This window comes from Hypomesus transpacificus, unplaced genomic scaffold (genome assembly GCF_021917145.1).
Source record: "Hypomesus transpacificus isolate Combined female unplaced genomic scaffold, fHypTra1 scaffold_27, whole genome shotgun sequence".
Classification (NCBI taxonomy): domain Eukaryota; kingdom Metazoa; phylum Chordata; class Actinopteri; order Osmeriformes; family Osmeridae; genus Hypomesus; species Hypomesus transpacificus.
In genome coordinates this window covers 1,948,879-1,962,136 of record NW_025813796.1, presented here as the reverse complement: position 1 = coordinate 1,962,136, position 13,258 = coordinate 1,948,879, and the positions used below count along the sequence as shown (strand labels likewise).

Here is a 13,258-nt window from a genome sequence, read left to right as displayed (position 1 = left end):
CCCTTTTTACCCAGTGCAGCGAAACAAGCTTCTCACTGTTGTCTCCCCTTTTTAATTACCCCCGTCTCGTAATTACCCAGAAGCGTAAATCGTGTCGGTGTTTGTTTTGTTTGATGTCTCCTTGTTGTTGCGGTCCCAAAAGCTGTGGAACAGTGGCAGGGGCCCCTCTGGGATTTTCATGAAAAAATAACCGGGAAAGGGGCCAAAGCGAAAGAGGGGCTTTGGTTCGGATGAGGAGGAAAGAGAGAATGGGGTGTCTCTTTTTTTGTTTTGGTTGTGTGTTTAAAAGGGTTGCGATTGGCTATGGAAACATGAACTCATACACGGGTTTAGTGTGTGAGTTAATACGCTGCGATTGTCCATTTTTGCTGCCTGCGTACACACATGTAAATATGAGCGCACACACACACACCCATAACAATTGAAATGTTCGGCTTGAGGTTTAGCCTGCAGTAAACCTCCGAGGGTCCCCTGAACTTCCTTTCACTTTTCTGTTGACTCGTCGCACTGTCGGCAGATGGACTCGTTATTCATCGACACATCCCTCCGTCTCTCTCCCTCTTCCACAGCGAGAACGTGAACTTGTACTGCCTCCACATCGCCGAGGACGACGGCGAGGTGGACACAGACTTCCCCCCTCTGGACTCCAATGAGCCCATCCACAAGTTTGGCTTCAGCACCCTGGCCTTGGTGGAGAAGTACTCCTCTCCCGGCCTGGCTGCCAAGCAATCTCTCTTTGTACGAATGTAAGTATTCACCCCCACACACACACACATACTATTCCCAACTGGCTTTAGGAGCTGTGTCCACTCCATTGAAAAATGCATGTCGGTGCCCAGTAGTCTTACAGTAAAACACACGCCCTGTATTCCGAGCTCTATTCACTCCAGTTACATCAGTGGATCCCTGTAGATTTGTGATGTAGAAAATACGGTCGACCTGCTGTTGGTGGTACTGGATGTAAGTATTAAAGGTAATCTAGACACTGGAAATGATTCATCTGGTGATGGTAGAAGACAGCCGTGTCAGTGCAGTAGTTATGGGACTTTTACTTTGAAAAGTTATGCCACTGTCATAGTCATTTCTGTACATGCCAATGTACAGCCAATATGTTTGCCACTGAGTCATTGTTATTCAAGGGACGCAACATCCGAAAAGTGTCAGAAGCTTTAAAAACAAAAGAGAAGAGAGGTTATACTCAATGCATTTGAGTTCTTGGAGCCAAGAATGCATTGCCCACACATCCGAACAGCAGATGTGGCCTCCATGTTGGACAATGGCACAAAATCAAATATCTTAGCCAGACAGGTTACATTAAACATTTCATGTCTAGATTCCAATTATTTTTGCATAAAAACGTATGGCATTGCAGAGCTCTTGATGAAAACGTTGCCACTGGGCGTAGGTATTATTTTCACAACACTGTGTCAAACAATATGTAAGCAGTGGCCAAATAAAAGGCATTCCCCATCTGATAACCAATACATAACGACAGTCTGATTAAACGAGCAATCCGATTCTGATTATGCATTTCCTCCGGGTCAATTACAGGACCGTTTTCAATTTCAAAGGCCCTAATGCGTTCAATGTCCACTTGTCCTCCAAGGCTTATTTTGTTAACAAAAGGCATACAGTTGTATGTGAAGGCCTAAGACTGCTGAAGAAGTTGCCAGTAGTGTGTGGGATAGAAATAAATGAACGCAGACCCAATCAGAAATGTCTGTCGGCAATGGTGGATTAAGGAAGGCAAAAAGTCCCGCCAACTCCGCCTCTTACTCCCTCTTCCCGTCCTGCTCCCAAGCTTTTCACGAATGTTCATCATGGTATTGGCAAGGATTCAATCCCAGATGTCAGTCGTGAGTTTGTGTATGCTGGATTAGGGTTGGAATGATACCGTCTGGGCACACATTTTTTCCCCCTTCCTCCCTGAGACGTTTTTTGTTTATTATTTTCATTTGATATATCGCTCGCTAATAAACAAAAGTGAAACAGAGATATGGCTATGAGTGTAGAGAACTGTAAATTTTGCATTCACGCGCTTGACTTGTATCAACGTTTGGGTCAGTGTTTGTGGCTTATCCATCTGCTCAAGTCCCGAAACGTGTACACCACAGCCCAAGTACATTTTCCGCTGTAATTCTTCTGACTCTCATGGGAGGACAACTGCTATTTTAGCTGTCTCAAATGACCTGCAGAAACATGAAATGTTGTGGAAGGCAGGGCTTGGTTGAGACACTACCCCGTGTTCTATCCGATTGCCTACAATTGTAAATCAACAAGTGCAGCCTGTCCTCAAACTCCTTAAAATGTTTGCAAAGATGAACAGTCGAAAAAATGGGTGGAATAAATGTGTGTATAAACCAAATGCATCCAATAGATATCAAGTCATTGAAATATCTGAATGTGGCTGATTTCAAAAGGTTTAGTTTTGTTCCGTTTCTCAATTCCAGTTATTCAGCTGTATGTTCCCTGACGTGCCCAGGGACTAGACTCTAATGAGCTTGTTGTGTTAATTTGTTTGAGAGAGCTTTTTAAGAAGCTCCTTTTCATTTTAATTGCTAATCGGGTTTGGAGAGTCCTTCTTTGCCAGAAAGCTGTTGGCACACATCGAAAGCTAGAGAGTGTGTGTGTGTGTGTGTGTGTGTGTGTGAGTTACAGCGCAGTGCACACGTGCTTAGGTTCATTTTTGTGGTTTGTGCACTTGTTTGGGTGTACGTGCAAGAGAGAAAGGGAGAAGCCTGTGTGTGTTTTAATGTGTGTAAATATGCACAGACTTGCTTGCCTGTTGTGTGTGTGTGTGTGTTTGTGTGTCTATAATAGCCTGAATCACAGAGTCCCCTCAGTTCCGCTTTGCAGACATGCACTACAGTAAATTACCATTTGGCCTGGGCCCAAAACGGCTGGTGTTTAACCACTGATTCCCCCATAGGCCCTCTAAAGTGCTCTGTCGGGTGGCTGGGCTAAGCTAGACTAGGCTAGCTCCTCTCTGCATCGAGCTAACTGCTGTGGAGCTAATGGCATGTTTTAGTTCCAGAGAAACTTCTGGCTTATCCACTCACTCCCTCTGCAGTCTGCCATTCTTGTGTCGCAGGCTAAACTGAAGCTGACAAGGTGTGGCACATGGCTTGACAGGAGACAATGACCATTGATGGCAAACGTTTCAGTCATTGGATACGGCCCTTTTTTTACGTGATTTCTGAGGTAATATGGAGTCAGTGCTTCACTTCCCTCAAACATGCAGGACCACTTGAACCAGCTGCCCTCATAAAAGGGTGACCAAAATAAAGAGAGAGAGAGAGATCTTGTTAACAGGGGCCTCCAGTGACATGTCAATAGCCATCTGCCCCCCCTCCCCCCATCCAAATGAGAGGAAAGAAATAGTGATGAAAAGAAAGTAAAAGGAAGGAGAGCTGTATGGAGGGACTGGCGGGTTTTCCTCAAGGCTGGTCAGTGGTAGCGGTCTTTTTCGGTCACACAACCAAAGCCAATGTGATGGCTTGGCACTGATGCTGTCAGATTAGCTCAACCTTTCATGGGGAGTAAGGCCTGAAAATAGAAGTGGATGTTCGAGTCCTGACTGAAACATGGACGACTGGAATGTTTTCTCCCTGGTTTCTGGCCTGGGGTTGTTTTGTTTGTTTAGTTTATTTGTTTGTTTGTTTTTGGTGTGCTGCTGAAGTGTTGAAATTAGTTTATTTCACACAAATGCTTTGCGGATATATTCTTTAAAGAATAGCCTGAATCATATGTCCATTGCAGTGTGGAATTATAACTCAAATATATACCCACAATTGACTGAAACAAAAATGTATCTCTTAAGTACATAATAGTACACTTTAGGACAAGTACAACAAGAGCTGTCTTCTGAAAAGAAAATTACTTTTATCAGCCGACTTTAACAACACTGCTAAATGGCTCCCCCTTTTTTGAAAGTGGCCAAAGCAATGTCACAATAGTAGATAATAATTGTGTGTCCAGTGGATGTTTATATCAATGTTTCACAAGCTTTAGGATGGCAAAATAAATGTTATTATTTTAGGAATATTGTTACTGACATGTATTGTAAACATTTACAAACTAAATTATGTGGAATGAAATTCAGATGCTCTTCAAATGTATTTTCACTGTTGCAATCAATATTCTCTTATTCTCTGTCATCTCTTTATCCCCCCCCCCCACCACCACCACACATTCACACCATCTCTCTCCTCTCCCTCCAGAAATGCTGCTCATGGCTTTTCCCTCATTCCAGTGGACAGCCTGAAGGTGACCATGAAGGAGATCCTGCAGAAAGCGCTCAAGAAGAGGAAAGGCTCACAGAAAGGTTCAGGTAAGAATACTTACAGAAGAGTCTACAACACTTTAAAAGACCCACACAGTGTAAGCACTGCACAACAAAAATATTAAAGTAAAGCTACATGTTCCCCCCCTTTTTTTTTTTACATCCTCTTTTTCAAGTATTTTATGAGACTTTGCACACAAAACACACACAATGCACCTCCGCCCCACACCCTATTGACTCGGGATAGCGGGAAGCCATCATGGTACAATCTGTGATAGCGCGCTGCCATACGCGGTTTAATTTGTCACGCCTGGATCACCGTGGGATCAGATAACGCTCAGAGGTTTTAATACAAAAGTCGGACGTAACGGATAGAGTCTTGCCAGGACATTGATGAACGCACGGGGAGGGGGCCTCCTCCCCCAATACACACACACAACCCTCCCCAATCCAAGAGATAAGGGCCTGAAAGAGATCATGTCTTTGGTAGCGACGGGCCAGGCCCCATAGCAGAGAGAAGAAAACAACTCACAGGAATTACAAGAACTAGGAAACCAATGATCCGAAGAGAACGTCATGAAATATGTGTGATTGAGATGAGGGGGGGGTGCAGAAATGCACGTCTTTTTTGTCCACCACCATTGGTGATTGTGATGGTTCCTTCAGAAGCTGGACTTGGGAACTGCGTTCTCTGTATATTTGTGATGGGTTAATGCGTCCATCCCCCAGGCCTTGTGGATGGTTGTATGGTTTGTCAAACGGTAAAGCTGTTTACGGGAAAGCGATCCCTTTCTGGCCATCCAACCAGCTCCTGCAAGGTCTTTTGTGAGACCTGGAGAATGGTCCAGGAGGGCAGTTTTTTGTTATAAGATGACCAGAACTTGAATGAATTGTGTTGTTGTAATAATACAAACATTGTTTTCTGTTCTTCTGAAAATCAGAAGGGGAAGAAAGTTTCTCGTAAAATGCAAGTGCTTTTCCAGCTCGCAGAAGTTCAGGGAGAAGTTTCTGCTTGAAAGTTCTGTCCAAATGCAATTTGTTCTAAAAGCATTCTTTAGGAATGTCCTTGCATGTATGCCCTCCGGCTACCAAAAGTACAGTTCCATTTAAAAACATGACATTTGAATGAAGCTGTTGTAGTTGAGACATGTTTACTAAGTGAGGAGAATCTGCTGATTTGCTCCACTCTCTGTTATCTTGTTTATCATTCCTGGGTTTTGTAAAGTACTATGTTCTGCAGTGTTTGCTGGTTTATGCTGGACTGTTCCAGGGCAAATGAGTAGATGAGTACAAGCTAAGCTGCTCAGTTTCTCTTGGGCTTTGATTTAATCATGTGTTATTCTGTTGACTTGTTTAATGCTGGATAGGCATTCTTTTGGTACGACTACCACATCTTCTTCGAAGCTTTGGTGGAAATTGAGTGATTACATCTTTAAATTCCTCAAATTACAATCAGTGTATGTTTAAAACGCCTACCCATAAGTCCCCAAAACACATATAGACTCTTGTTATTTAAATGTATTTACAAAAATGAAATTACGATGACTGAATTAAATAATTATAGACTGATGTCAAGCGATATTATTATGCTTTCGCCTCTTTTTTTTTGCCCAGACATGAGCTCGCTTTTCCATTCAGTGATGGACGAGTCAGTTTGAGGCAGGCGAGGATTTTTGCTGCAATGATTGTGCCGGCTTTCCTTCCTTTAAAGAAAGGAGAATGGAGGATGACTGACTCAGTGGGTATAAAGAGAAACAGATGTGATGGAACAGACATTATGAACAACCAACCAGTTTGTGCTGTCAAGATTTCACCAGCGTTACCCCTTTTTCTTTTCTTTTTTACGCCTTTGTTTCACTTTTTGCTTCAATCTGTGTCAAGTCACATGGGAGAATAGTTCCTGGGGATCCAAAAGAAGCCCTTGAATGAAACTAAAACCATGCCCAACCGCTTACTAAAATTGGTTTAATGGGAGAAAATATTGTTCTAAAGCCACGGTCTTGCCATCATTTGAGTTACACACACACATGCACACAAAAAAACACACTCTCTTAATTATGTAATTCGTCAAAGCATTCCCAATTGCTCAGTTGACAAAGCAAAATCAAAATTGGACCACTTTCATCCCTAAAAGGCCCCTGTAGTGTAGGCCAGGGATAAATGCATTGAGAAAAGTCTCCAAATATCCTGAGGTAAAATACCTTACCAGTTACGTCCATCTTCTGCAGCACAGAAACTCTCAACACCTATTGAAGTGGTGCTATTATCCCTTTTTGGTTGCCAGATTATTGCCTTCAATGGGTTTAACCCTCATTTCCCCCCTGTGCATAGAGGACCAGGCAAACCTCTGGTTCTATGAATCGAGTAGGTTAGATGACAGCAGGAGCACCATGAAAAGCCACAGACAATTTCTGAATGAGTTTCATGGCTAGTGTATTTCGCCGTAGCCTCGCAAGCTTTTCAGCCGAGATGTTTTCCTACTTCTAGGTAATGTGACACTGACCATATAATGTGCCTGCGATTAACAATAATGATGGATAATCTTTGGAATAACAGTGAGCTCAACACACAAACGCCGCGCTCAAACGACGAGGATCTTTGGCGAAGGCCGTACGTCAGGTCCTCGCTCTGTCTGACTGTCTGCGTGTCTGTCTGCCTGTCTGTTTGTCTGTCTGCCTGTCTGTCTGCCTGTCTGTTTGTCTGTCTGTCTGTCTGTCTGTCTGATCCCACGTCCGTGTGCTGCCACACGGGGATATCCGAGTGCATTTGTATTTGTCTCGGTCTAAACTGACAACATGAAGGATTGAACGTTTGTGCGGAGTGCACAGCACTTGGCCGCGTCTGACAGCTTTGTCTGGCATAACAGGTGTCATCTCAACCCTCTGCATGCTCTCTCCATGGTCTCATCCTTGTTTTAAAGGAGTCTGAGGAAAACAAATGGGATTCCCCCGCCATAGTAGTTGCTTGCAGATGTTAGTTATACACACAGGACAAACACATTCTTGGGTTGGATTATTCAAGGAAGTCAGCCTGCATACTTATGTTTTTGTAGTGATTTCTAGTTTAGAGATTCTTAATATATTAAAGGCATATTATTTATGTTTAGTTTGAACAGACAAACATCAAACTGCTTTCTGTGGACAGCGGATACAATTTCTTAATCCCCGCAGGTTTTGTCTTGACTGTTAGTTTTCACTGCATGTAAGAATGAAATATGTTAAATTACTGTCAAGCATTGTTATAGAACTCACAATTTTACAATTATGATAACATGTTATCTTAATTTATCACATTTAGATCAGTTTGGTGTCTTAAACTAACTAGTATAGATTTGTGAAAGTTTTTGTGACACAGCTAAATATCTGGCCTTTTTAACTTTTTCACATATTTGGAATATCCCCAAATCATCAACTGTGATTGCTTATGGAGTTTTCTTTTTAACTTTAGCAGCGTTATTTTAGATATCGTTATTGACTTGAGGGGCAGATTGAACAATTCTCATTATTTTATACGTTCTTTGAGTACAATCCTCAGCATTTTCAGTTTCTAGTTGGCCTTATTTCATTAAGCTTGCCCTCACATGTCTACACTACACAGAAACCCCACCAAATCTTGTGTGAGAGAAGCTCTGGGTTCAGCGAAGCATGTCACCCATGCCCACCCTAGCATGGCTGGAGCTCAGGTGATGGGTTGGGATTTATTTCTATATCCATTGCAGGCCAAGACCTGAGTGATGGTGATTAGGTTGTGGCCCAGTGTCTGTGGAAAATTGGCCAGTTGATAACCCCAAAACACCACCACCCCTCTGATTCTCGGAGTCGCACGCACGCACGTGCACACTTTCAAGTGAGGGCTTCTCTCTCATTTACATTTAGATGAGTATTGATTATTTATTTACTCACTAGAGTGAGACTCCTTTCCAATCTTCTCTGTCTCTCTTTCAATCTCTTCCTCACTTTTCTTTTCACAATAAGAGTTCAAGGTCTCGCCATCTTGCTGTGTGGTTGAGTGACGATTCTTACCTCGCCAGTGAATTACTTTTAGAATGGGATCAATGTGCCTAGCTTGGTGCAAATACTGCTGGTATTGGCAATTTTGTCTTTCATTGTCTGCCAAAGTGACATTTCTCCCCGAATCCTTTGTATCGTTCCATCTTTGCGTTTGTTTTTCTTCTGGCAGGAGCTTAGCATAAATATATGTTCGCTATCCTTCACTGATTGCATTAATCCCAGTTCTACTTCTACCCGCCTCTGTCGGTTGAGAGAACAGCAGCAATAAAATAAATCGATACAAACCCAAACATATTTCAGGGGAACATCGCAATCAAAAGTCATACATCCAGACTATGAACTTGAATAGAGTCTTGCGGATATTTTATTTATGAAATTCATCTCTTTGCTTCTGCAAGGTGACACGACCTCTCTCTCCTTAAGGGCAAACTGCTTATCTCTGACAGCCCCTCTTTTCCCTCCATGTGTTTGTGATCGGATAGTTCCAGTCCATAAGAAATTGTCCAATCAATAATTCCCCCCCAATATTTTTATAAGGACAATAATGCAAAATCCATAATACTGTGCACATTTTTGTAATGCGAAAAGAAAAAACAGAATGAATAGAACATAAGTGGATTTTTTTAACGCTATGAAATATGACGTCTCAGAAGGTGTGTATTTGTCTGGGGGGAGGGGGGCGGGGGAGGGGGGTGGAATATAAAATGGTTTGGTCTGTGCCAGTAGATAAGGGGGTATTGAATGGGGCTTGTGCACATTATCGGGCAAACTGTGGTGACATTTGGGGAGGAGGTGATGGCTGGGCCTGGGACGACGCATGTGTTTGAACTGCAAATGAGGTCTGGTGCTTGGGGAGAGAGGCATGTGTGTTCTGCACAGTATTTCGCTTTTTGGTGGGACATTTTGGTTGTTTGAGAGTTCGATGCGTTTATTTTAACGAGGTCTTCTTTTCCTTTTTATTTTAGCAGTTTTTCTTTGTGCATACATAGTTTGCGTACTGCGTGTAGCCTAAATGTGTGTATATATGATTTTTTAAAATTATTTTTTATTTTACATCGCCACACAAATGACTCTGCTCAACCACAAGCACACGTATTTGGTTGAGCACAGTCATTTGTATGCCAATGAGATATTGGGGTGAATGGCTCCCCCAAAGTACGCTTTCTCTCATGGCTCTTGTCATGTTTGCTAATCCTCCATCTTCATGGATGCGTATGTAAGAACCCAACATGTATAGTACCGTGTCTCGCCTCCAGGCAAGTTGATGTCTAGTATTCCCAAATTACAAAAAAAAATAGCACCCTTGATTGCCCGTGGTGGCTACTTAAACCTTGCTTTAGTCAGAGGACTTTATTTGTTGTGTTCTACTCGTTTGAAGCCATATCTACTTTTTTTCAATGGCATGGATAACTTACACCTGCTGTGTGGCCTTCACTCACTCACACTTTTACAATTTCTCACACACACACACACAAATGCTGAAACACACACACATGCTGAAACACACACACACACGCTCACACAGTGTCCACTTCTCAGCATGTGGTTTTAGTCAGCCGGGCATAAATCTCTGAGGTCACGTCATGTCCTCTTTCCGAGGTGCACCCACTCCGCCATGGATCTCTGCGGCAGGCAGGAATCTAAAAGGTCACTTTCTGTGTTCACCATTAGTCACACTCTTTCACCCCCCCCCCCCCCCCTTCACTTCAAACTTGACATCTCAACAGTGACTCCTCAAGGTTTGCGGCCTTTCCAGAAGAGACAGAGAAATCTTACCACACGTGCATTGTCTCTTATCTTTTTCTTGAAAGAACTTGAGGTCTGCGCTACTTTGCAAGTTTGGAGATTGAAGCGCAAAGTCGCGAAGTTTCAACCGCCGTCGTGCGAGGTGTCCCTCAGTGCATCCCAACCATGTTTGTTTACCTTTCCATGAGGAGGTCCTCAAGGGCTTTTCAAAGAGGCATATTACTTTCCTCCCCGCAGATCGCTAGCTCGCCGCCGCCCCGGCTGACATTTTCGAGACCCACGGTATTTGCGAAAGGGTAAATATTGCCCAAAGTCTTTGCCCTACTTTGACTGGCTTCTGTTGTATAGATTTTTTTTTTTCTTCTTGGGTCCTTTTTGTGTTGAAGAAAAAAAATACACGCTTTTCTTTCTTCGCTCACACATGCGTTGTCACGGGGGTAGATTTTTAAGCCCTCTAATATAATATCACGACACTGCAGGGTGTTCTTACACAGTGCTACCAAGATGTCTACCTTTCCTGTGCCATCGTTCAGACATAACATATTGATTCAGATGGACAAGGTGGATTAAATTATACCTGGAGATATAATGCAATGTGCCTGGCCCACGTCCCCTGTTTACTTGTTAATCCAATCTCTGTATGCCAGTGCTACTACTTAAAAAGACCTCTGGTTCATTTTTTTATGAACAACAAGATCACATTGTCTACATATAAATTGATTCTGTTGTGAATAAAGTGCACAAACTATCACTGACTAAGTGCATTTTTGGCTTCTCAGAAGGTCGAGAATACTGTAAGATTCAATGAACGATTTGTATGTTTGCTCACACATAAAATTGGAATCCAAAGTTTGGCAAAATACACGCGAGAAATTAAATATATAAATGATATATTTGTATGTGTCAACACTGTTTACATTTCCTCCTTAAAGTGAACTACCCAGATGTTTTTTTCTTGCCCTTGTTAATGGAATATCATCAGCTTTTTGACTCTGCACTGTAGTACCTGTAGTGCCTTGAATTTGTCATTATGTCATTTCTAAACCTCTGCCCTTGTATATGTCATACAGTAATAGAAACCTTTGTACCTTTGCCAGCCCTCCCTCCCCCCCAACCCCTCCACTAACCTCTCCCCCAACCTCAAAGCATTACCGTAATAGAAAATCCTCCAATTCTTTTCCCTCGGCCCCCAGTACAGTACCATTTGGATGTTACCTCAATACAGTTTCACTTCATTCCGTTGTCGGTCCCTTTTTCAGTGATATAATTGCATCTGGCTATCTCTCCTCCATGCCCCCAAAGAGGTCAGCCTAAACTGGGTCCCTCCCCATTACTGCAAGACTCCTGGTCGCGGGGAAAAAGAAAAGGTTGCGAATCTAATCGGGCTTTTCTAAATACGGCATAGCACCGTGACCTTGACATGCCTGAGGACTGAGATGAAAAGAGTCTCCGTGGTTGGAGTTGGGGGGTGGGGGTGGGGCAGGGGGGTGCAGTGAGAGTCTGAAAGCGGCCCTTGTTTGGCTGGCATTGAAAGAGCAAGTAATGGACGGGACAGGGTTGAGAGCAGAGAGAGAGAGAGAGAGACAGAGAGGGGGAAGAGAGGTAGAGCAAGAGTGGTGACCACTACGCCCTTGGTCTTGATAAGTGTGGCGGGAGCCAAAGAGCATTGTGTGTGGCAGCTAATTGTGGACATCCACTCTATCAGCTATTGGAGGCTGCTACACTCGAAATACATCGCCATTTTCTCGAGGGTGGGACATTTTCTATACTGCTCTACCTGCTCTGTAAGTGGACCTGAAGAGAACCTAACTCACAGGTGCGGCGCTTCGCAGTATCTATAGATATGTTCTCTGTGGAAATCATAAAAGCAAATAGGTTAACAGGGGGCCGTACGCATTCCTCAACAGTCCTGTAAAAATGCCCCGGTATGAGCCAGCAGTTTTGGGACCCATCTTTGTCACTTGTCTCCGTCTAACCATCTTCCTCTTCCTTCTTCCTCAGGTCCCATGTACAGACTTGAGAGGCAGGCGGAACCCAACGTGGCCGTAGATCTGGACTGCACCCTAGAGAGCCAGAGCACCCTGGAGTTCTGCTTGGTCAGAGAAAACAGTGAGTATCTGCTTGGGTCAATACTGCTGGATACAGTATTTTACTGTATATACTGTATTTTATTGGACAATTTTTTGGAGGACTTTCGGGCTCTGTATTTGGATATAATATTCTCCTGTGCTGAGCCACTATTTGGGGCACATTTCTGGCCTGTCAAAGGTACATAGGTCTTTTATTTTGCACCAGTTCAGTGACTTTACTAAAGGGTTTTTGATGTTGCCTCCCCATGTTACCAGACCTCTTCTTCATGGCACAAAGCGTAGAGATAGACATGCCAAAATGATTCACTATTAACACCATTCCATGCCTCTCTTATTTCTTCTCTCTCTTTTGTCGAATTTCGCATGCCTCTTTGTTTCCCTCTCTCTCCTCCCCCTCTCATTCCTCTCCCTCTCCTCCCCCTCTCATCTCTCTCCTCCCCCTCTCCTCTCTCTCCTCCTCCCCTTCTCCTCTCTCTCCTCCTCCTCTCCCTCTCCTCCCCCTCTCCTCTCTCTCCTCCCCCTCCTCTCTCTCCTCCCTCCCTCTCTCTCCTCCCTCTCTCCTCTCTCTTTCCTCTCCCTCTCCTCCCCCTCCTCTGTCCTCTCTCCTCTCTCTCCTCCCCCTCTCCTCTCTCTCATCCCCCTCTTCTCCCCCTCTCCTCTCTCCTCTCTCTCTCCTCTCTCTCTCCTCTCTCTACTCTACTCCCCTTCTCTCTCTACTCTCCCTCTACTCCACCTCTCCTCTCTCTCCTCCCACCCTCCTCCCCCTCTCCCAGGCTCCAGAGGAGAGGAGAGCTCGGAGGAGGACCCTCCCATCGACATCACCACGGTTCAGGACATGTTGAGCAGCCACCATTACAAGTCCTTCAAGATCAGTATGATCCACAAGCTGCGCTTCACCACCGACGTGCAGCTAGGTAAACAGAAATTCAAACACACACACACACACTCTCTACTCCCTAGGAGTCAATCCATTGTTCCAAATATCAGAACCTTGTCACAAAAGGCATCAATTTCAGGTTCTACAAATAAAGATGGAAAAAGGAATGAATGCAAACATGTCTAACAAATGAGTGAATCACAAAATCACAAATGACTGACCAACAAAAACTATTAGAAGCAACTATTCAAAA

General features: G+C 43.8%; 1 protein-coding gene across 3 annotated transcripts in view; it reads left to right on the top strand.

Annotated features, from left to right (window-relative positions):
• Nucleotides 1-13,258, top strand: part of mapkap1 (MAPK associated protein 1) — a 40,605-nt gene that overhangs the window by 14,875 nt on the left and 12,472 nt on the right. For all 3 annotated transcript variants that reach the window (XM_047014796.1, XM_047014795.1, XM_047014797.1), the window contains 4 exons: nucleotides 570-746; nucleotides 4,221-4,330; nucleotides 12,040-12,147; nucleotides 12,902-13,042. In XM_047014796.1, coding sequence (XP_046870752.1) covers nucleotides 570-746; nucleotides 4,221-4,330; nucleotides 12,040-12,147; nucleotides 12,902-13,042 — 536 coding nt within the window. The remainder of the gene's footprint in view (nucleotides 1-569; nucleotides 747-4,220; nucleotides 4,331-12,039; nucleotides 12,148-12,901; nucleotides 13,043-13,258) is intronic.